Source organism: Bos taurus, chromosome 8, assembly GCF_002263795.3.
Source record: "Bos taurus isolate L1 Dominette 01449 registration number 42190680 breed Hereford chromosome 8, ARS-UCD2.0, whole genome shotgun sequence".
In the NCBI taxonomy this organism is placed as follows: Eukaryota; Metazoa; Chordata; class Mammalia; order Artiodactyla; family Bovidae; genus Bos; species Bos taurus.
In genome coordinates, this window is record NC_037335.1 from 36,522,017 (window position 1) to 36,546,755 (window position 24,739).

At 38.1% G+C, this 24,739-nt stretch overlaps 1 protein-coding gene across 21 annotated transcripts in view; it reads left to right on the forward strand.

The window, feature by feature from the left end:
• The window catches only part of PTPRD (protein tyrosine phosphatase receptor type D), a 2,536,342-nt gene that overhangs the window by 2,454,612 nt on the left and 56,991 nt on the right, over positions 1-24,739 (forward strand). For all 21 annotated transcript variants that reach the window (XM_059889411.1, XM_059889419.1, XM_059889414.1 and 18 more), the window contains 2 exons: positions 692-815; positions 15,662-15,837. In XM_059889411.1, coding sequence (XP_059745394.1) covers positions 692-815; positions 15,662-15,837 — 300 coding nt within the window. The remainder of the gene's footprint in view (positions 1-691; positions 816-15,661; positions 15,838-24,739) is intronic.

Here is a 24,739-nt window from a genome sequence, read left to right on the forward strand (position 1 = left end):
AACTTTGTAAACATAATAATATATAATGATAAGTTAAAAAGTGACTAGATCCTATCTGTATTAGATTATAAATTAGTATTCTAAGATGATTATTAGACTTAACTGACTTTTCTTCTTACTGTTATTCTTACCTGTTTTAATTGTACAAATTGCCATGCGATGGTGGTCGTAGTATGTTAGAGATGCAGACAAAATTCTAAGTTGCCATCATGATGTAAACCTGCAGGTGAAAGAAGAGTTTGTGCCCAGTGAATCCAGTGAATGTTCTGCCACCTTAAAGAAGGAGGTTAGGTCCAGAAAGGAAAGAATAGGAAGAAGAATCAGGATAAAATAATGTTCACAGAACTGGAAGGAATATTGAACCAAGATAACTTGTAAACTACAGCAACAGAGAAGAAAATTGAAAAGTTAAAAAAAAAAAAAACCTGCTTTTCACTATTAACAGAACATCTATATTGATTTTTTTCCCCCATTTGAATCAATGTTGGTGACTATCACTGTTTTTTCCAATGACTAATCACTTCATCTTATGCTGGTTAAATCAGTGTTCAGCTTCACAGCTAGGATCATCTTGATGAAGTGTAACTTCAAAATTTTATTTGTAAATCACGTTTGTTACTTGTGATAAATGCCTATAATCTGACATTATTCAGTATTGATTTTCTGTATGTGTGCTGTTTTTCTTTTAAAGTCGATTGACCCTGGCCAGCAGTTCACATGGGAACATTCAAACTTGGAAGTAAACAAACCAAAGAACAGATATGCGAATGTAATTGCTTATGATCATTCCCGAGTTCTCCTATCAGCAATAGAAGGTAAGGAAATGCAGATAATATTTTTACCTTTATTTCCATGGGTTTAAATGTGTGCATGAAAATACAGTTTTAACTAGGTGTTCAGTCATCTATGAACATAGTTAGGTAAGATTTAGGCACTGCTTATTCTCACTTTTTTCATACAAATATACCAGTACTGGAACACAGTATTCTTGACACAGGGCATCCCTCAATACCTTCTTGCTTCCACCCTGGATGAAAGGTTGATCATTTAGTTCATGTTTATATAAGAGAAGCAAATTGAGGTTGCCCGTTTTACTGATGCTTGCTGATGGTTATGAATGAACAGGTGATTATCAGAAGATGCCCATAGACTGTAACTTGAAAATGGTGAGGAGCTTGTTTGCATATAAATCTGGATAATCACTAAGGACAATCAAAAGTTTAGGAATCGGTGATGTGGTGATTAATAAAAACAAAGCACATTAGAAATGTCAGACTTATCTATTTGTGGACTGCTTGGTAATCAGTTGTACTAAGGATTTTATCCCAGAAGGAAGGATTGCTCCTAGAAGATGAGGATTACTCCTCAAATATACCTAGCTTCTCTAAAGGATTCATGAGAGTATTATCCATTCATCTCTTTCCAATAATAAATCCTTCTCACATGGCATATTAAAAAATACTTAAGAGCTTGTGTTCAGCACTCAGCATTTTGTTAGCCTTTTTGGCTGAAGCACTGCATTGGATTGCTATTCTTAAAAAGTAGTTTACAATGTCACTTAAATCCTTCCCTCTGTCGTAACAGCTAACCTGGACCACCATCTGCCACATACCACATTCATGCTCACTGGCATCCGAAAGAGCGTTGTGGCTTTTTCATACTTAAAAGTTACTGCTTACTCTCTTCCAGATGTTTTATAAAACATTAAATAATACCAGCTTCAGACCCAGTCCTTTTCTAGAACAGTACAACTGAAATATTTTCACCTATAGTTGTTCAAGTATCTTTCCCTGTTTTCTGCTTCCAAAATCTATGATGGCCACCACTTTATCTCATAACCTTGACCAAGTCCTACCTGCCTCCCTAGTATCCCAATTTAATCTGAAAATGAGTCTCTGCTTCAAAACTTCCCCAGTCAGCACCAAAGGCAACAGCACATTAAATTCGAGTTTTAGAACAAGAACCATTATATCTTTCAGCATTTGAGCAAGTCCATACCTCAGTCCCCTTTTCTCAAAATGGTATTATGTGACATAGATATATTTTGTAAAATTCTCACAATTGATTTTACTTTTGATGTTGGAAAATGTTATAACAAAACAAAAAAAAATAATAAATCTTTTTGTGGAAATTAAAGATACTAGTTGTTCAGTTTTCTTACTGAAAAAAAAAAGATCACTTTTATCAAAGTTTCACCAATGCTAGTTCAAGCAGGATAGTGTCACACTGGTAGTTGCTTCTTTTGAGGTCCTGGTTAGAAACTGAATGGTATGTGTGGATGATTATCATACAGGGCTTACACTTTACTTCCCATTTTAAAATGTAAAAGACAACAACAGCAATTTCTTCTCTCATGGCTTTTAAATTATCTTCATGGTAAATAAAAACTAAACCGAGTCACACATAGAGGAGAGAAATCTTTTTTGTCATCAATGAAGCAAGGTAAATGATAACAATAAAATAAATGAATAGAAATGGAGAACCCGTTTGGCATGGTCTTGGCTGGAGAACTTGTCAAGCTGCCTTTGTTGCCCTGTAGCGTTGTTTCAAAGCCCTCAGAATTAGGTCACTCAGTACTACCACTTCCCTATGCTTTTGTCTGACGTGTCATTATTTTCCTTAACCTGTTCTTTTCCACCATCATAACAGTAAAGTACGTCAAAGGACAAAGAATATTCCTCCTTGTACCTTTATTATAATAGCTGGAAACTATGCACATTTCATTCCCATGCTATTTTTACAGTATAAGATCCAAAGCACTTGAATCAGACTAAAACGTGCCTTTTTATAGCTTTGTGTCCACAAATACACCCTAAATCTAGAGCTGACCTAGAAACCAAAAGTTTTTTCAATTTTAAGTGTTATGCAAAAGGTTAGAAGCATTTAATTGAAGTTTATGGGCTATACAGAGAGCTTTAATCTAGATTACAAGCATGAACAGAGTTTTATCTTAGACTAAGCCCTAGCCAGCAGATATTTAAGGGGAAAAGCAATCATCCTATATCTTAAGCACAGAAAAAATGCCAGCATCTGGAACCACAGAAGCAGTAACTGAGGCTTCTCCTGTACAAGGAGCTTTGATAGCTCAGAGCCAGATTTTTAGAATATATTAAAATGCAATGTGACTTCACATACATTTTATAAAATTTAATGTGCTTGTTTTGGGTTCTACCCATGGTGATAACTTACATGACTGTGGTTGAGTGTTTTATATGGGATCTGTTTGTTGTTCTTCTCTCAGTGTTTCTGATCACTCCCTTCATATTACTTTGCAGAGTGATCTGATGACATTAAAGAAAAAACTGGGAGTTGTCACAGTGACTTGTGTTGTCTTTATCTTGGTTTAATAAAGCAAAACTTTTAACATTCTTCCATTGAGAGATGACAAGGGAAAAACTTCAAAGAATAAGGAATTGTGTATGGGCACTGATGTGTTTACTGAACTCCTTGAACATACTGACATTTCATGATGTATTTCCAAATTACAGTTATTTTATGTATGCTGGGGAAAATGCAAAATAAATTTAAGAGAGTCCTAATTACAAAATGCTCACAATTATTGAATTAGATGGTAAGCAGTGGGAAAACACAAGTGAATTTCTGACCAATGCAGTTCCTGTTGGCATCCCAACATGTTTAGGCACTACTTAAGAGAAAATAATAATTCCTGAGAGATATGATAGGGCTTACTTCATTGACTTAGAATATTGTCAAAAAAGACTAAATGGAAATTAATATTTATATGTGCATAAGATAATATATAATGATATGCTTAATCTTATAGACTCCAAACTTGTTTAGAAAGTATAATTTCATTCAAGTAGGAAAAGAGAAAGGGACCAAACCAAAATGTAAAGAGCAAGGAAATCTGGGTTTGGGTCATAACTCTGTCACTAACTCGTTATGTCACTTTGATCTCTCTGAGTATCAGTTTTCACAGTGCTAATTTCTTTCACTTTTGAGTTCTCTAAGAGTTAGCTCTATGTAGTTTTCACATCAACTGTCTTATTTACTATACTCATAACAGTCTGATGAAGCAACAGTATAAATATTTTATTGGTATAGATAGGTATCCATGTTTAGAGATCAGAAAACTGAAGCTCAAACAGAGAATCAGCCCTGAGTCTCAGTGCAAAAGATGAACAACTAATACAGCCTACATTTGAATTGAATTCTTCTGATTCCTTGATCAAGGCTTCCATAGGCCCTCATCATTCACCCTGCTCTCCCGCTGATACAGGAGGTGACTTAACTAAGTAACTTAGCATGGATACGAACACCCGGCCTTGCCTTTCTGACTAAAATAATCCATTTTATCATTTCGTATTAACACAAAGTTCACATTTTAGTATTTCATTTCTCTTTTTATGGTCTAACTTTCCTGAGGCTATAACATAAAATAGGGAATCATCAGTGACCTGGATGCATCAGACTCCTACAGCTGCAGAATGTTACATCTGTCCCTAACGGGTGATCTTCTTAGTTCAAATATCTTTTTATGTATCTTAAACTTCTTGTAAATTCAGGAATATCAATTAGAGGCAGATTATTTATTGTAATGCCTTGTAACTATCAATCTAATTATCACAGTCCGGAATAAAAAAAGTTTTGTTTTGTTTTTTTTCCCCTAAACTATGATTCTTCACTGCTGCCAGTACTACATTTCTATTAGTAGGATTATAATTAGCATTTCACTTTAAAGCCATGTTGACATGGAATTTTTTTTTTAAGTCATTGGCCAGGCCTATGTCAAGAGCAAAATTTAAAATCCTCCTTTTAAATTAAGCAACAAAGACAAGACATTATGATAGACATGACTGTCTTGGTATTTACCATGTGTTGGGCACCATGTCTTAGATTTTATATATAGTGTATAAAATCATGTATAGATTTTATTGAAAGTGTAGAATAACCTCAAAAGCTAGTCATTATCACATAAAATTTAGAGATGAGGAAACTGCTAAACTTTTTAAAGTCAAGTAGCTTTTTTAAAGGCATTAGCTAGTAACTGGCAAAGCCAAAATTCTCACATATGAGTCAACTGGACTCAAGATGGCTATTCTCTCCAAAAGGCAACTTGGGACGATAGCCACTTTTGAATCATGATAATGGAGCCTATACATGTCAACCTAACTCAAAAACTGTCCTTTTGACTGGGAAAACTGTCTAGGAATTTTGAAATATACATTTTGAAACACTTACAGTAGAAATCTTAGAGCCAGAGTTCTTCAATTGTGTTCTTAGACTTAAGCTAAAGTGAATTTTTCCAAAGAATAAGCAACTTATAAAAGGCTTTCAGGTGGATTTTTTGTTTGTTTAATATTACTATATTTTTGGAGGTATCTTAAGAAGAAAGAGGTAAGACTGAAGACTGGAAACTAAATCCCCATTTTAGCAGCTATGTGACCTTGGGCATGGCATTTACTTCAGTTAACCCTTTAGGGGGAGCTGGTTCCTTCTTAGAATGTGATGAACATTTCAAATTCCACTTGCAAACAAAAGGCACCCACACACATCTGTATACTAATTTCATAGAGATCATGGATGCACAGTCTCGTTGCAAGTGTATTCTTCAATTTCGGGAGCACTGACTTAGTGTCTTTCATTCTGGTTCTTCCTAAAAGGAGAACATACATGATTGTCCCTGCTATTCCGAAAAATTATGAAGGTTGATTCTAAATCCAAAGATCATAGATAAGTATTAAATTTGGGGCATTAAGAAATTATTAGCTCTTTTGAGTGGGGAGAGGGGCATATTTAATTCAGAGGGTTTACCCAAATAGAATTATTGGCTCATGTGTCTCTCCTACAAAACCAGGTTTAAATGGTTTTATCTAAGAGTTAGAAATGACAAAGAATAAAGCACTTCATGCCATACGCATTTTTAACACTAGTGTTTGTAATCTGATAAAAGCAGCTTAGTAAAATATGGATTTGTTTTATTTTTTTCCTAGTTTGGGGGGAATATATTTAGTTTCAAACCACTCATTCATCATTATTCACTTCATCCCTGTAATGGGTACCTTCCTACAAGGACCTGTGTGTATTTCTCAAGAACTTCTTTCCTATGAAAGTATCCCAGGCTCTTTTTGCTTCTGAAAAATTTGTTTGGATAAGTTACTGTGCCTTGGTTTCCTCATCTGTGCAATAGAATTAATAATAATAATGCCTGCTTCCAAGAATTATTAGGAGAATTAATGAATTAATGCATATAAAGCCTTTAGATGAGTGTTTGGCAAAAAGAAAATGCCTAGTAAATACTGGGAAATATCATTACTGTTGTGAATTACTATCGATAGATCCTTTTATCCACAGATGGAATATCTTTTGTTTATGATCTATGGAAAAATTAATACTATCCAAATGAAAAAGCTGCATATATTTGCAGCACTCTGTGAAGCAAAAGAAAACATTGGTGCTTGATAAATGAAAACCAGATCTATAATAGCATTACAGATTTCAACAAGGGGAAGAATGTGTTCTTTTAAATGGAAATCCAAAATATACTATCTGCTGTTTGATTTGCGTGATAGGGACAACTCAAAAAAAAATTCCAACTGTAAAGAAAATAGATGCTGTTACAACAACTTGATTATTTGTGAGATGGGCAGTTTAGCACCTTTAGAATGAGAGAGCAGCTGTCCGAATCACTGCTCCTGAGATAAATCTAAATCTAAAAAGTAAAAGAGAAGAAACTACTGATCCTCCCCTGTACTGTTGATTGCCGTTTGCCACCACACTTGTGCTCTACACTGAAGCCCTGTCGCAGCCTCCTCTTACAGTGTTAAATGGTAAATGTCTACTGATTCATTCAAACAGCTGGCAGCACATGGTAACGTTCTCCAGTTACACATCTTACCCATGCTGGGGTTACCCTTTATTTTTTTTTTCCTACAGGCCATATCTAGTAACCATATATATTTTCAGTAAGTAAAAACAACTAAAAACAAACACAAGAAAATCAATAGCTGCAATCTATCCAACATTTTCTAATAAATGTTTAATTATACTGAATATAAATGTTCCATATGAAGTACCTACATTAAAGAATTAAAATTGTTTTCCTCAGTCAAGAATTCCTTTAATAGCTGTCATGTGATATCAAATCAATTAATATGATTCCTTTTCCTCTCTCCTGGTTCAGTCTCTCTCTCTTCCTCACTCCTCTCCTCCCATACCCCAGACACTAATGACTCATTTGTGGGCACCTGGGTTTGTTTTATTTTGCTCTTGAAATTCTGCTTACACCACTGAAGGAAGTTGGTTAGAAAATATGCCTCATCTTAAAACACACACATGCACACACAAAAACTTGTCTAATCTCATCCCATATTGGTTGAGTTCATTTTTTCTCATATTGTTTAGAACATCAATCACTGAGTTAGCTCCATTTCTTCAACATTTCCAGTCTTTCAGTTTTCAAGTTAATTATTTACAAGCATGACAAAATTTAATCCTTTTATTGCAGAGTGATCCCTTTTTTTAATAAATAAAGACCTCTTTCTTTTTGAGGAACAGTGCACAGTCAAATTTTTATAGCTGAATTTGTCTTAAATTGAAAGCTAGATGGGATTTCACCTCTGGAAACTTGGAACGATTTCACAAGGTACTTGCAGGCTTTGTAAAGACTAATTAGAGCTATTTAAATGGCACCTCTCTCCTGTGAGCAGCAGAGCAAGTGTGTGGGGATCTGTTATTCCCAGCACCCACCTCAGCCTGCCCCTGGGGTGCTTCTTACCTAGAAAGGAGAAAAAACATTTTTAAGGGATGGTTGGTTGTGTTGGTTTTTTCCTTTACTTTTGGTCCCAGGAAGCTAATCGAAGAGTAAATCAGAAAGCTCTGAGTTTATTTTTATCTCCATTGCTTTGTTCAGTTATTGGGGTTTTCTTTTCATTTGTATGGTACATCTAGGCAGGCTGTGCCAATGAAGCTACACTCCGTTACTCTAACGCTGCAGAGAGACCTGTGTCATCTGTGTGTGGCTCTGTTTGTAGAATATAGGCACAGGTTGTACACGACTGGAAAGTTAAAAAATGACTATTTTTGTCTGCTCCATTATTTTTTTTAATATAAGAATAGGGAAGAGGCCTTCCAGATTTGCAGTTTCTTTTTGTCACTATAGTATTCAGAAATGAGTAGGTTTATTTCATTTTTGTTGATCACACCAATCATAAGAATAGCTAGTATCCAATGTGTATTTTAGACGTTTCAAATTAATTGACTCATTTGAAACTCTCACAGGGATGTTGGGTAAGAATGTTGTGATAGTGCTGCTCATATATAAGGATGTAGATGAGGAGACGGGCACTGTGAGTGTCCTACACAGAACTCCTGCTGAAACTCTGCATTTCATTTTAACTACTTCATTGTGAAATGAAGCCCTACAATAATTGTAGCTCAGTTGGTAAAGAATCCACCTGCAATGCAGGAGACCGCAGTTTGATTCCTGGGTCGGGAAGATCCGCTGGGGAATGGATAAGCTACCCACTCCAGTATTCTTGGGCTTCCCTGGGCTTTCCCAGTGGCTTAGCTGGGAAAGAATCCACCTGCAATGCGGGAGACCTGGGTTTGATCCCTGTGTTGGCAAGATCCCTGGAGAACAGAAAGGCTAGCCACTCCAGTATTCTGGCCTGGAGAATTTCATGGACTGTATAGTCCATGGGGTCGCAAAGAGTTGAATACGACTGAGTGATTTTCATATATGTACATGTATATTAATACAAGCTAAGTTGACCAAAACTCTGTGACTTAGCTGAACAGCCATAGTGCAGTGGCCCAAACGCTGCTTTATTTCAGGGCAAAGTGTCCCCTAACTAGAAATGAGTCCCTTCCACCACAATGCTGAGAAGTCCCCAATAAGTGTAGCTAATCTTGGAATCCTTCTCTATAGGCACTCTCATGATCCAGCCTCCTCAGCAGTGCTAAGGCATAGAAAACCAAAGAAAGGAGAACACACTGGGAGAGTGAAGGCTGGGTTCACACACTCTCTGAAAGTTTCCATTCCTCCATAACTCAACAGTGGTGACCAGCTGCAGAACCCACATAGAAAGGCACACTTATAAAAAGAATCATCCTGCATTTGGTAGAAACACAGAGGGTCTTTGGCCAAACTGCATTCATATCCAGGGAGACTTCTGCAGATAAAACCCTGTGCCTTTGCTAGAAGCATTTGTTTTTTCTGGTATGTTGCAAAGAGAAGCCTTCGTTTTGCTAGTTCTGATGCAGCTGTGAGTGGCTGCCATGGTGTGAGTTGAAGGAGAAGGAAGGCCTGTGTCCCTTGAAATTAAATAAATTTACTAGTAGATTATTATTTGATTTTATGTATCTACTTTCTGTTCTATGGTTTTGCCGGTGTCAGCAAAGTAAACATTTTTTGTTTTGTTTTTTTTCTGAATTGTGGGTTGTAAAAACTACAGTCTAGGTCTTAACTGGCAATTCATGGTTGTTACCCAGTTTTTCTTTGTCATTTGTGTATTGAAGTGGAGCAGAAGACGTTACTGATTAAATGAAAGGTAGCTTTTGTGCTCTGTGGGTCTTGAGTACTTCTGTCTTACAACAGGGAATAAACTGCTTTACCAAAAAAAAAAAAAAAATTTCTTTGACACAAACTTCACAAAGGGTTTGTAGAAGTGAAAGGAAATGAAAGTACTAGAGCTTTGATGCCACACTGTGAGCTGGAGCAGAGCCAGCCAACGAGCTAACGTTCTGGTCCCCGCTCTGGGCTGCTGCAGTAGTTTGTCCTCTAGAGCCAGGAGTGGGGTTCCCCACCTTGCCTCTAACTCTGTCTCTTACTCATTCTCACCTCCGCAAGTCAAGGAAACCTGCTTTTCCTGAAGAGACCATGTACTAGCCTAGTCCTACCACCTCCTCATGCTTTTGAATCTGTTTATTTTTCACCCTACCGGGTTCTAGTCAAGATTTAAAGTATCAATCACACCTATAAATCTCATCACAGATCATCAGAGGTAGAAGAAGTAGGAACCAACTTGAACGATCATCAGAGCGTGTTCCTACCTAATCTGACAGCCACTGAAGGCTCTATATAGCTTAAAATCACTTCACTGCTGCTGCTGCTACGTCGCTTTAGTCGTGTCCGACTCTGTGTGATCCCATAGACGGCAGCCCACCAGGTTTCCCATCCCTGGGATTCTCCAGGCAAGAATACTGGAGTGGGTTGCCATTTCCTTCTCCAATGCAGGAAAGTGAAAAGTGAAAGTGAAGTCGCTCAGTCGTGTCCGACTCCTAGTGACCCCATGGACTGCAGCCTACCAGGCTCCTCCATCCATGGGATTCTCTAGGCAAAAGTACTGGAGTGGGGTGCCATTGCCTTCTCCGTAAAATCACTTCACAGAGATTTCCGAATCCAAGAAGTTTAAGAACACCACAGAGACACAATCTTATTTTAGAACTTAAAGAGACTTGAGGGAATCAATTTGTCCAGCACACCTTGTTTAGCAGATAAGCAGTCAGAGGTCTGGACAAGTTGAACCACTGCCCAGATGTCAAAGAGCAACTTCCCAGCAGCCCTAACCCAGAGTTTCAGTTTCTTGGTCAATGTCTCTGAAGTCTTAGCATGTTCTTAGTATTGTTTCATGAATCACAACTTTTATGATACAGAAGTACACACTTGGTCCATATGATTACTTACTTTCACATTAATAAAATAATTTATGTACTATTTTGGGTCCTGCTTTTTCACTGAAGAGCATAAGGCCTTATTATTAACATTTTATAATTATAAACACCTCTCAACGAGAAATCTTTTCAAATCAAATTATCTACTGACCTAAAAAATCGAGTGCAAAGCAAGTTGTTTATTTATTTTGTTGTTTTTTTTTTTATAACGAGACCCACATGACCCAATTATTTCTCATCAAATTAACAAGGGAAAAAAAGAAAAGAAAAAGTATTTTAACCCAGTCAGGACAAAACAACTCAGATAGTATGTTCTTTGACATTTCAACATGCTTTCAAGGTTTTAAAACCTTTCTCAGTATGAGTTAATTATTCATCAGGAATATTCTTTCAAACCAAATAGCTTCATGTTTCCAAGAATTCCTCTCCATTTGTTAATATTCAAATAATATGGGAGAAAATCATTATAAAGCTCTAAAATGTTAATCCTATGCTTAAATGAAGAAAAATGGCATTTCCTCTGCATGTTGAACTCAAAAGTTCTCAAAATTTTTCAGACAGAAAAAACAAGGGAGCCCAAAGTTCACACCCAGGCTTATTTTTCCATCAATAGCGTAACTAGCAATTGCCAGTATATAAAATGAGAGCCTAAACCTGACCCAACCATGTTTGAATCACAATATCTCTTAAAGGCTTGAGTCTTATAGCTCCAAATTAAGTTTTTCCAAAACACAAAGACCCAGTGGAAAGCATGTATGTAGTATTTTTAAGCACCACAAAAAAACAAGTCCATTAACTGATGAAACAAATTAGAAGATAGGAATGTGGAAGATAGTGGGGTATAATATGAAGACAAGATCTAGCCTGTTTTCTCACTTATTAGATGATTAGGTTAGAATGATAACTATTATTGGTATTGGGATTACATACATGACTGTTATTAATTGGAGAATACACATGAAACAATACACAGGAAATCAGGACTTCCGTGGTCGTCCAGTGGTTAGGAGTCTGCCTGCCAATGCAGAGGACACTTAGGAGTCTGCCTGCCAATGCAGAGGACACAGGTTCGAACCCTTGTCTGACATCTTACTTGCTGCGGGGACAACTGGCACAAAGCCGTGTGCCACAACGTCTAAGCCACACCTTGGAGCCCTCAGGCTGCAACTACTGAACCCATGCACCACAAACAGTGAAGCCTGCTGCCCCGGAGCCTGTGCTCCACAACAGGAGGACCCACTGCAGTGAGAAGCCGGCACACCCCAAAGAGGAGGAGCCCCCCTGACTGCAACTGGAGAAAGCCTGTGTGCAGCAATGAAGACCCATCGCAGCCATAAATAAATAAATATTTTTAATGAAAAAAAAAGCATTAGAAAATCATGAAAACGTACTTTTAGAAATGTAGTAAAGCCATGGATGCCTAGGAAGGGACAAGGTCTAGTTCTAAGCTGTTTTTCTTGGACAATGACCTTAGGACCAATTGTGCCTGTAGGACCTGGGACCAAGAGAGTGCCTACAGCAGGACCAATCCTAAGATTCTACTTATGATGAGTTTCAGACATCTTTTTTTCAAGTTCTTGCTATTTTAATAACTCTTTCCTCTCAAAAGAAAAAAAAAAAAAGCAAGGCACCATTACTGTAGTTTTGGACAAATCTTCACCAATCCAAGAAATAAAAGCAATCAGCTGATGGACAGTAATTCTGTATTCTTTCAGTTCTGCATTTTAAGTTAGATTTCTACTTAACATAGCCCCAGAATTCAGTTAATTCTTACACACTTCTCATGAATTAGTAGTGCACACTGATTTGCACTGCATTAGAGGAAAGTCAATATAGTATGATTTTTTTTTCCATTGGAGTTGGCTGAAAAATTATTCTAAATATGTCAGATTGAAAATGGAGGTCTTGTCTACTCAAAACACACTACTCTTTAACCTTAGCTTTCAATCTGAGGTTAATGTTTTTTTTTTAGAAGTACAAGCCACCATTATTTCTCAGATCTTGTCTCATTCATCTTTCTGCACAGCTTATTATGTTGGGTTGTATGAATATGACACACTTGGTCTTGGAGCTGCTAGAGAACACAGTAGACTCTCATATCTCCACATTGCAAAGAACATGTGATAGAACTTAGTGGAAGTGTCTTTTTGTCAGAGTGTGTAAAGCAATTTGCCAGGAGACTTTTATTCTAGGTATTACCTACTTACAGACAAGTGTCAAAATATATAAAGAGGATCCTCACATTATTTTCAGGATATAAATATTACCCTAACAATTAGCTCTCCCAGGTGTGGAAGTATTGTTTTCAATTCTCTTCTTTGCACAATATCAAGTCCCAAATTCTTAAAGCATTTGGTGATACAATATGGATCCAGGTGCCTAATAATTTTCAAGCAGAATTTTTGTATTTTTGTCCCGACTCTTTATTCAGTATCAACCTATTCCCCATAAAATATAATAACAACATATTATTCAAACTTGAGCAATACATCAAAAAACAATTCATTATGTAATAGCTGATTAAAGTTTATGCAAGAATGTAGGCTAGGTCTGATTCCGCTTCTTTACATCTGTGTCTCACATTCACTACCTCTGTCTTCAGATGCATTGTTCAGACACATTTGTTACCCTTGATAAGGAAGAAATGGCACAGTGCCCAGCTGATGTATTTTCTGAGTCATTAAACCAGATTTCTCCATTTTTGAATTTTTTGGGGAAAAAAGTTCTCTCTGTATTGGTAGCTGAGTGAGGCCCTTAGCCAGAATCTTTTCTATCATTTCTTTAATGTTACCTGCTAAATTACATTATTTAAAGTGAGCTTTCCCTGTGTTATACAGTAGACTCATTGTTGGCTCAGAACCAAATCCTACAGACATGGAGATGTGCATGCTTCCCAGTGGCTGTAACCTGAGGACTTTATTTAAACTGTCCTTTGAATCTGCAGTAAGGCGGTGTCAGGGAGGAATAGGATCTTTATCAACAAAGGGCTGCCAGAACCCCAACAGCTTCTTGAGTAGCTGTAATAGATGAATAATGTTACAACCAACCGTGCATTTCAGTTTTTGCTCAAAAGGCTTTTCACTGATGCTGCTGGTATTTCATATCCATGTGTTCATCTTGGAACCCAGTAGCCTCCATCTGACTTTCATTACTTTTCTTGAGAGGATCGATTTTACAACTGGAATCAGAAAAGCAGTCAAAGTAATTGCAAGTGGCAATCACTGAAATATAGTAATCTTAGCTTGGGAACATATGTTCCATTATAAAGAATATATTCTTTTTTTTAATAAATCCAAGACTCATGTTTTCCCAAAGTAAAAAGGGACCATGTACAGGTTCTACTGCTATCTCTTGTATCTCCTGTATCATGCTAATATCCCAATAAAGTGTTTGTTCCTTCAGGAATAGGCAACTCATTACGTCTGGAGGAAATCTATACCCTTTCTGATTCTGACTATATGAAAATGCTTTATTATACTGGAGATGAAATTCATCTCTCTCTAGTTACATCCTTCAGAACTGAAAGATTTGGGTCTCAACATAGTAATCCTCAACCTCTCTTGATTCATGGGCAACTCTTATGCCCAACTCCTTTTTTTTTTTTTTTTTTGCCAGGTTTTAATATATATTCCTTTCTTATACGAAATAGCTTTGATTTACATCATCATTCTGGTCAATCTTCTTGGAAGTTCAGACTTCCCTGTAACCCTTATAAAGGCACTGTGCTGAAGGAAAATTAGACTTTTAATCAGAATATCTGTATTATGTTACAACTTTGCCACTTATTCAATGTTAGAACTTGGGCAAATTATTTACTCTTTTTGTCATCAGGGATAGCAAAAGTAAATAAAAGATATGTGGTCTAGAGGCAAATAACACAAGCAGTATGCAAGTGAACAATTAAATTTATAATTACAATGTTGCCAAGAGAGTTCTGAGGTCCCAGGGTATGAAGAACAGGCCCCCTGAGATGGAGGCTCAGTGTTTTCTGATGGGAAGGAGACAGAGAGTGTCTTGTGGAATGTGGGATGGCACCAAGCTAGCGGAGCAATGTTTTCTAACAAAGCCAGCATGTAGAAGCAGGACAGGGTCTAGAGACTGGAAAGTGAGTAGATGAGTAGACAAGATGAGTTGGAGAAGTACAGAGCTTTGTAGCCATTGTTGAGAATTTGGATTTTATTTAAAGTATAAGGAGAAGCCATTGTTGGGTTTGAAGAAGAGACATTCAGTGTCTGAAATATATTTTTATAAACTGCTCTCATCGAAATAGAGAACAGACTGCAAAGGACAAAAGTAGAAATGGGACAACCAATTAGGAGGCAGTTGTCATCATCCAAAGAGCGATTTGTGTGATTCAACAACCCGTTGAAGTTTAAGGGAGAAGCAGTACCCTACAGGGGTTAAGACACAGATGTAGCAGACTGCCTGCCTATAATTAGACCAGAGATTCTGGTGCATTTTTGCATCTCTGTGCACCTTAGTTTCCTCCTTTGTGAAAGGAAGATCATGACTGAACTTCCGAGAGTTGTTGCGAGGATTAAATGAGTTTATATATGAATTCCCTGTTAGCTAAATCTGGAAACAATTTTTACTGTTAAGACATGTTCCACCCTATACTGCATTTTCAGACTCAGGCATCATTTTATTTGGTTTTTGTCTGAGAAAGAAGAGAATGAATGTGGAATATGACCAAATAATTGCTTATCTTCCTTTGCACACTGTATTTTGCTGATGCAATGGAGAAAACAATGGAGAAAAAAATCAGTGAGAGAAAAGGCATTCCACGAACAATCAGTTGTGTTTTCCTTTCTTTGGAGTCCACCTTGTCATGTGACAAAGATTCAACACTTCACACATTGTATTTCTTTAATGTGATGGTCCCAATAAGAACCATTTTTAATTCTGTTTAAGACCCAAACATTAATACAGTGTGAAACAATAATACAACACTGTCATCAGGCCATGTCCCAGGCTGTTTCCTCTTGTGATACGTTCACATAGTTGCATAACACTCCTTGTTTTACAGGTATCCCAGGAAGTGACTATGTGAATGCCAATTACATAGATGGCTACAGGAAACAAAATGCCTATATCGCAACACAGGGATCTCTACCGGAAACATTCGGGGACTTCTGGAGAATGATATGGGAGCAACGGAGTGCCACAGTTGTTATGATGACGAAACTAGAAGAGCGATCCAGGGTAAGGATGAATATCTACCTTCCCCCTCTTAAAATCTTCCCTCAGATAGTTCCGGTCAGAATCTAAGATTTCTTTAAGTTTTGATTCTTTAACAGCCACTAAATATGAATATCAACAGCTTAGACTAAATCATGCTTTAACATTCTTTTGTATCTTTCAAAAAGGAAATTATCTCATGTTATGATGTGTATGATCACTAAAAGAAAAAAAAATAGCACTCAAAGAAGTAGGCAACTTGGCTAGATGAATAAATATCAACTTGGATATCTTTTTAAAATTCACATTTAATAGGAATGCACAGACTTTGGGGGGAAATCCCAATAATATGTACTTCCTGACATTTTCAACTTTTTCTTTCTCATAATTTGCAGTGAGAATCTAAAATTCTGTGAAAGGGGGTCCTTTCAAAAATTATTCAAATTATCATAAATTAAGTCAAGGCAGTCAGAAAAATGATGTGGGTTAATACAGAGCTGAGAAAACATGTAAACGCAGAGGGCATTTTGCTAGTTTAGCCTTCTCCAAAATGAATAGGTTTTAATAACAGAGTCACTGCTTAGTAAGGTCTAAGAAAGGAATTTTATTCATCATATGGATCCAATATTATGGAGCATGGCATATTGGTTAAATGCTCTTGATTTGCAAAACTAGAACATAATGGGTAAGCAGTATCCACATTCCCAAGTGTACATGCAGATATTGTAGCCATTTGATGAAAATCAGCCTGTAACCTTGAGAATTTAAGGAACAAGTCTGACAAGTCACTGAAGACAGCATATAGTCTCCCTGAAGCATGGGGCATTCAGGGCAGAGTTTGAAACTACCAGTGAGAGGGCTCTTTTACTGGGCTCACAGTATTCTCAAAAAGGAGATTTATAAGGAAGTCAAAGCCTGAGTCCTCATTTGTTGTGTGACAGCCAGGTTTTAAACATTCTTCTAAGCTCAATACATGGCAGTTTCTCTTAGCCCCAGTGTGTCTATGAGAGAGGAGTTGAAAACTGACCAGGAGATCCCTAAGGAAAAAGCTCAGACTTCAGAGAATATGAAAAGTCCCAGCTGTTATTTTAAAGCTGGGAAATCAATAAATATGGAACACAACTGGTTTAGCAAAGCTAAAAAGCAATCAGATCTTTTCAGAATGTGAATTCTACAAAAATATTGTCTGAAATGAATTTAGATTTAAAAAAACTTGTATGACTGTGAAGACATATATGTGTTACACATTACATTCAAATACCATTTGAAAGATGTAAATAGATCTTTTATTGACTCATACTCAGGGTAACCTCTAACCCCTATGTATAATTGGCCCTTTCCTTAAAGCAACTCCTATCCAAATGATTCTTGGATACAATTGTTAATAATTTTAACAATGTCTGACATATTTTGGGTACACTGATATTTTACAACAATCCATGAGATAAACACTACTATGATTTTCACTTTATGTATGAGTAAACTGAGGCCAGGACATTCCAGAAGGTCACCCAAGCTCTTTCAGTTACCAAGGTCAGAGTGAAGAATTGAAGTCAGACAGTCTGTCTCCACAACACATGTGCTTACCCACCAGGCCATACTGCCTGTTAGCACTTGTGTGAAGCAGAGGCAACTGAACTATTATGTTACAGTATGCATGTAAATCCAGCCTACCCAGACTGCTCTGCCTAGAGATACTGGCTGGTAACAAGCAGTCATTTGCAAAAGCTGTTTTCAGTAAAACACACATTTTTATCTTGACACTGCAGGCTTTCATTAAGCCAGGCACAGAAACTTGTTTTGAAATAACCAAATGAAATTCTACCCCTTTTCTCCCTAATTGCTTCTAATAATAAAGTTAGTTCTAACTGGCCCCACTGCCAGTGCAACATGTGATGGTAATGAGCAGTTCTTGGTGGAAGGCATTGTGACTTAAATACCCACAGTTTATCTTTCTGTTGCAGGCTACCTTTTTTTCTCCCACCTCAGACAGAAAAACTTATTTGGAAGTTACTAAATGAACTCTGTTTGTTCCCTTCATTAATTACTCTTTGCTCTTGCAAGTTAGCTCTCTCCTTTGTTAAATGACCTGAGGAGGCCAAATAAAGTGCCGCCTTGTGCTTTTTATTCTGTGATGGTTCAGTCTGTCCCCAAACTTATGATGACCCACATAAGCCAGTATTGAGAGATCTCAATCATCATCAACCCTGGCTATACCAATGATATACTCTCACCCCCAAAGCCCCAAAGCCTTTGTTCCTCAGTCTAGAACACTTGAAAATAAATGACCAAATGCCCTGGAGAGATCTAACAAAGCACTGAACCCCCAAATTATCTCACCTGCTCTTCATCTTCCTCCCTCACATCCTCCCACCTCAATTTTCCCCTGTACACTTGCTCTTTCCCCTAAAGTCCCAGGAAGCAAGGGGAAAGCATTCCTGGATTTTCAAAACAAGAACATAGGTTAAATTTTGCTATACAAACAGTGTTTTAAACATTGGTTAGTTGTTGCTGAAATATATAGCTCCATACTTGGGGAACTTTTAGGGTTATGTGGGCTGACCTGCAACTCACTGAATTCTCAGTTCCCAGCAGCCAACTTCAAAGCAGTCATATTAACTACTTGGCTTTATTTAGAAACTGCTGTAGTCTCTTTCATAAAGGGAAGAGGTCCAGGCAGCTTAAACAAATCACTTCTCCAAGGGCTAAAGCTTAAAATTTCATTATTTTGATGAAGGCTTGGGTTCCTAAAATAAAATTCATCCCCTGGCTTATTAAAAAAAAGGCATGTGTGTGTGTGTAAACACTTCTGTGCATTACAAATAATCAGGAGTACCCGTTAACTGAAGTGGGAAAGAGAGAAGAATAGGAAGAAAAGATTGCATGATACTGCACGGAATTGCCTGGGGACACCACCATCAGAGGAAGCAACCTGACAGGGTTCCAAGCAGGGGTGCCTTGCAGTCACATGTCTGGGTTTAGAGCCCAACTTTAGTGCACACTAGCTATGTGACATTACGCAAGCTGCTGGACACCTCAAAGTCTCCTTTCTGGATTACATGGAAACGTAATGTGGATATTACCTTAGATAAAGAATGTGACAAGGTGTCTCAGTGAGTCTACTCTATTATATTTTGGTTGAAATAGAGAAGTTAGAAGCCTTACCATTATAGCTTTGGTTTCCCCTAAAGCTGGCTTCCAAATAAATCAAGTTTTGATCCCAAATGAAATGAGTCTGTTTCTCTGTGGTTGTTGGTGAATCCTAACAAACACAAGAGTCACTCCGCATAGTCAGTTTTGCCCCCTGTCCCCAGCCCAGGGTTGCACAGCCATGCATCCTAGTCAACAGGAGAGTGTAGCTCAGAACATGGGGTCCCTTTGCATTTGCCTTTGACAGAATCTCCAGAATGGAGACCCTGACACAGGAAGTGTGTTAATCTGCCTGTAAAAAGTCTACCATAGAACCTCTGGCGGCTACTTTCACTTATCTTGAAGCAATACAATGTGAAAATAGTATTATTATGAACATGAGTTACGTGTAGTAATAATTACCACTAAATATAGTTTTGATAGCACATTTCCTTTTGGTTCAGATTTTCATTCCCCTTCCCTTTCTTATTTATTTGTGATAATAGGGGATCCTCTTCTCAGAACCAACCTCCTGTTTTTTCTAGCCCTCTACTGTGCCAAGGCTCATTCCCAACTCCTCTCTGTGGTTGACACAGCAGCAGGGCTTGTAACCGTTGCTGAATTAGAACAGTTCACTCAAGAAAAAATTTACTCTTGCATATGTTAGACATTTCCCTGATCTTTTGTTAGAGAATTGACCATTATTCGTATTTGGAAGACTGACGAAGGCTTCCAAGTGTGAGGTAGGGCTTAGGGCTTACGGTGGCCATTTGAAAACTTCAGTTCTTTGATTTTTCAAATGCCATCAGTCTCCCTTAAACGTGGCCTTGCAAGAGTCCCAAACTTAAATCAGGAGACTGTTTGCACGGTGTGTACATTCATATATCAAGCCTGAGGAGAAAATGTGTAAGCTGAATATTTTCTATGAGTTTCATTAGGATATATTAAAAAAAAATATATATATATATATATATATATGTATATGTATAAAGCTAAAAACTAGAGATTTTGAAGTTGAAGTTTGATTGCTGCCTAAAAATGCACAAATAAATTTAAAGACTTGTATACTGTGTGACAGGAGATATGGTTAGTGGGTTTTATTCCACAGTTTCCATCTTTTTTTGCCAAATCGTCTCAAGTTCTGCGTAGTTCACTGATTCTGCAGCAGCTTATTCTTGTGCCCCAGAATGTGGTCTTTAATTGTTTCCATGTTTCATAACATGCCAATAAGCACATGAATTGGTCTGGGTAACCACACGGAGGGAAGAAAGAGTTCGGAAAAAATGAAGCACTGGGAGGAGAGTAAAATGTATACAGCTGGGATTTCCACTACAAGGGTGTTATTTGTGGGCAGCTGGGATGCATGGCTGGCACGCCTAGGTTGAAGAATGGGGGTCTCCAAGGGAGGATTCTCAAAGACCATTCCTGGCCCGGAAGCTCTATTATTTGGTGGGTGATTGCTCACTTTATTCCCCCTTTATCTCTCTGCTTTTGGCTATTTCTCTTCTACTTTGTTTCCCATCTTGAGGTACAGAAGGGACCATGTAGGCCTCTCATTGACAAATTCTTGAGCAACCCTGATTAGTGTTAGAAGGTGAAATGGATTCAGTGAGGTTAAGGAGTATTTGTCTTTCACTTGTCCTCCCAGCCTGCCTTCAGTCAGTTCCCATAGGTGACACTTACTGTTGCTTCATGTCTTACAAGCTTTATAGTGGGAGTTGATTCACTTAAAGAGTCAGTGTTGTAGTGGGACTTAGTGCTATAAATGTCAAGGATGTGAGAAAAATTTTGACACACCCTAACGTGGGCACTGATTGGAATTGTCATCATCCAACGTGGGCCACATTTGTTAGTGGTAAAAGCATAGAATAAGATGTGAGTTTGCATTCCCACCAACAGTGTAAGAGGGTTCCCTATTCTCCACACCCTCTCCAACATTATTATTTGTAGACTTTTGAATCGCAGCCATTCTGACTGGTGTGAAATGGTACCTCATAGTGGTCTTGATTTGCATTTCTCTGATAATGAGTGATGTTGAACATCTTTTCATGTGTTTGTTAGCCATCTGTATGTCTTCTTTGGAGAAATGTCTATTTAGTTCTTTGGCCCATTTTTTGATTTGGTCATTTATTTTTCTGGAGTTGAGCTGTAGGAGTTGCTTGTATATTTTTGAGATTAGTTGTTTGTCAGTTGCTTCATTTGCTATTATTTTCTCCCATTCTGAAGGCTGTCTTTTCACCTTGCTGATAGTTTCCTTTGATGTGCAGAAGCTTTTAAGGTTAATTAGGTCCCATTTGTTTATTTTTGCTTTTCTTTCCAGTATTCTTGGAGGTGGGTCATAGAGGATCCTGCTGTGATGTATGTCAGAGAGTGTTTTGCCTATGTTCTCCTCTAGGAGTTTTATAGTTTCTGGTCTTATGTTTAGATCTTTAATCCATTTTGAGTTTATTTTTGTGTATGGTGTTAGAAAGTGTTCTAGTTTCATTCTTTTACAAGTGGTTGACCAGTTTTCCCAGCACCACTTGTTAAAGAGATTGTCTTTAATCCACTGTATATTCTTGCCTCCTTAATGCAAACTAGTACAGCCACTATGAAGAACAGTGTGGAGATTCCTTAAAAAACTGGAAATAGAACTGCCTTATGATCCAGCAATCCCACTGCTGGGCATACACACTGAGGAAACCAGAAGGGAAAGAGACACGTGTACCCCAGTGTTCATTGCAGCACTGTTTATAATAGCCAGGACATGGAAGCAACCTAGATGTCCATCAGCAGATGAATGGATAAGAAAGCTGTGGTACATATACACAATGGAGTATTACTCAGCCATTAAAAAGAATTCATTTGAATCAGTTCTAATGAGGTGGATGAAACTGGAGCCTATTATACAGAGTGAAGTAAGCCAGAAGGAAAAACACCAATACAGTATACTAACGCATATATATGGAATTTAGAAAGATGATAACAATAACCCTGTGTACGAGACAGCAAAAGAGACAGTGATGTATGGAACAGTCTTATGGACTCTGTGGGAGAGGGAGAGGGTGGGAAGATTTGGGAGAATGGCATTGAAACATGTAAAATATAATGTATGAAACGAGATGCCAGTCCAGGTTCAATGCACGATACTGGATGCTTGGGGCTAGTGCACTGGGACAATCCAGAGGGATGGTATGGGGAGGGAGGAGGGAGGAGGGTTCAGGAAGGGGAGCACATGTATACCTGTGATGGATTCATTTTGATATTTGGCAAAACTAATACAATTATGTAAAGTTTAAAAATAAAATTAAAATTAAAAAAAAAAGGTGTGAGGAAGTCCGTACTCAGTTTCCAAACTCTCTAAATCCCATTTTCTGTTCCCAAATAGATAACCAGGGAACCTGGTTAATGGCATCCATTGCTAGAGCAGATCAAACATATTGTGCAACATGACTTATTTTATGATAGGCCAGGAATGGGAAAATCCATAATCCAGTAAATTCGGTTGTTTGTATTAATGAATGGAGGTTAGATGATGTCAAGGCCGAAGGGGGTCAGGCTGGCGTTAACTACACTATGCTAATAGTTTAGGGAGTTAAACCTGAAGCTTGGCCACTGGAGCACTTTAGACCTAAAGACCACTCACTCTTCCTGTGTCCTCTCCATTCCTTGAATGCCATTATAGTAAATTTACCCGAACAGAGAGTGACAGTGAGATGGAGACATATTCCACTTGCTTCTGTAGCTAAGAGGGAAATTCTGGACAAAAAGCAGCAAGAAAGGAGATTCTGATCAAACACTTTCTTGTTTTTCTATAGAAAAAAGCTTGAGATACTTTTCAGATTGTGAGGTCCTTTTGGGTTAAAAGTTGGCAGAATCCCTTTGAGGATTATAAATGGCAGTGTTATTGTTTTCATTGTCGTTATCGGTTTTGGAAGGCCCAGCCTTGGCTGGTGGCAGACTAATTCCTGGCCCCTCTGGTTTGTCAAGGTTCGGTAAGTTTAATAGAGAGCAAATGCCTTCCAAATGCCAGGTCTGTGTCCTCTTCCATACAGAACTGGAAGCACAAGAGGCCTTGAACATTTAATTTCTCAAACTATAACCTGAAGCACTGCCTATCTAGGGCTACAGAAACTGCTTTTTCCTTAAGCAACTGTTGTGATTGCAGCACAATCGTTGCCTTTAGAGTCTGCATGATGTATGGGATTGTTTTTAAAAAGCAGTGGATACTTAATGTATATAGGACACTGGCAACAAAAAGAAAGATACTCATGTTGGCCGCCTAAAGGATGTTTGGGTCCTTATCTAGCAAGTTCCACACTCTTGGTTTTCTTTTGTCAACCATGTCAGATAACAGGAAGGATCCCACCAATTTCTTACTGTCTGTTAGCTTCCTGGAATTTCTCCCTTCTTTGTCCATCCCACCTCCTCTATTTAGGATGGAAGACTACAGATGCTGGCTCAGAACATCCCTACTGAAGTGAATTATAGGCAGCACAACCTAAGGAATGAGAAAGAGATGCAGCTTTGCTCCCAGTGACAATGTGCAAAGCCCTTGTGATTCTTTGCAGTCATGCTTACAGTGCTCCGGGCTGGTCTAGGCTATTTCTAAGATTTTGAGAAGTGCGAGTTAATCTCTGTGCCCAGGCAAGGCAGACATTCAGCTGGTATGCACCACTGTAGTTTTACTGGGAGTTACTATATTGAAACGTATCCATATTGGCTGGTATACAAACATTATCTTTTTATTGAAACTTTAAGTTACGTAAGGTTATCGCTCAGTGTCAGTGACACTGGAGCACTGCTGGAACACAGGCAGCCACTGGGCAGACGAAGGCAGGCGCAGAGGTGACAGTAAATGTGTGTGGAGTACCCAGTCATTGCCAGAAGTGACTGGGGCTGAGGGCAAAGAGACTCAAGTCATGAGGGAAGGCCTGGTATGCAAGTGCCACCTGGCCATGACAAGGACATTTCATAAATTTTCCCTCAGGTTACAACAACGTGCTAGAAAGTGGAGATATAATGGGAGAAGTCATTAGAAAAGCTGAGTGCAGCTCTGTCTGTTAATCCCTATCAGATGCATTTGTCTTATCCTGTTCAGGTCGCTATAACAGAATGCTATAGACTGGATGGTTTATATACAACAGAAACTTAACTTCTTACAGTTTAAGACCAAGGTGCTGCTTCCTGCTTCATAGAAAACTGTCTGTGCGATGCAGAGATGAGAGAGCTCTCAGGAGTTTCTCTTCTAAAGCACTAATTCCATTCTACCAGGCCTCCATCCTCATGACCTAAGGGCCTCCTCAAGCCCCCACTTCCTAATACGATCACATAGGGAATCAGATTTCAACATAGTGCCAGGAGAAATATCCACAACCTCAGATATGCAGATGATACCACCCTAAATTGGAAAACTCAGCAGTGGCCACAGGACTGAAAAGCTCAGTTTTCATTCCAGGGCCAAAGAAAGGCAATGCCAAAGAATGCTCAAACTACCACACAATTGCACTGATCTCAAACGCTAGTCAAGTAATGCTCAAAATTCTCCAAGCTAGGTTTCAACAGTACATGAACCAAGAACATCCAGATATTCAAGCTGGATTTAGAAAAGGAAGAGGAACCAGAATCAAATTCCCAAATCTGTTGGATCATCGAAAAAGCAAGACAATTCCAGAACAACATCTACTTCTCTTTCATTTACTACGCTAAAACCTTTGACTATGGATCACAACAAACTGTGGAATATTCTTAAAGAGATGGGAATACCAGACCACTTTACCTCCTGCGAAACCTGTATGGAAGATAAGAAGCAACAGAA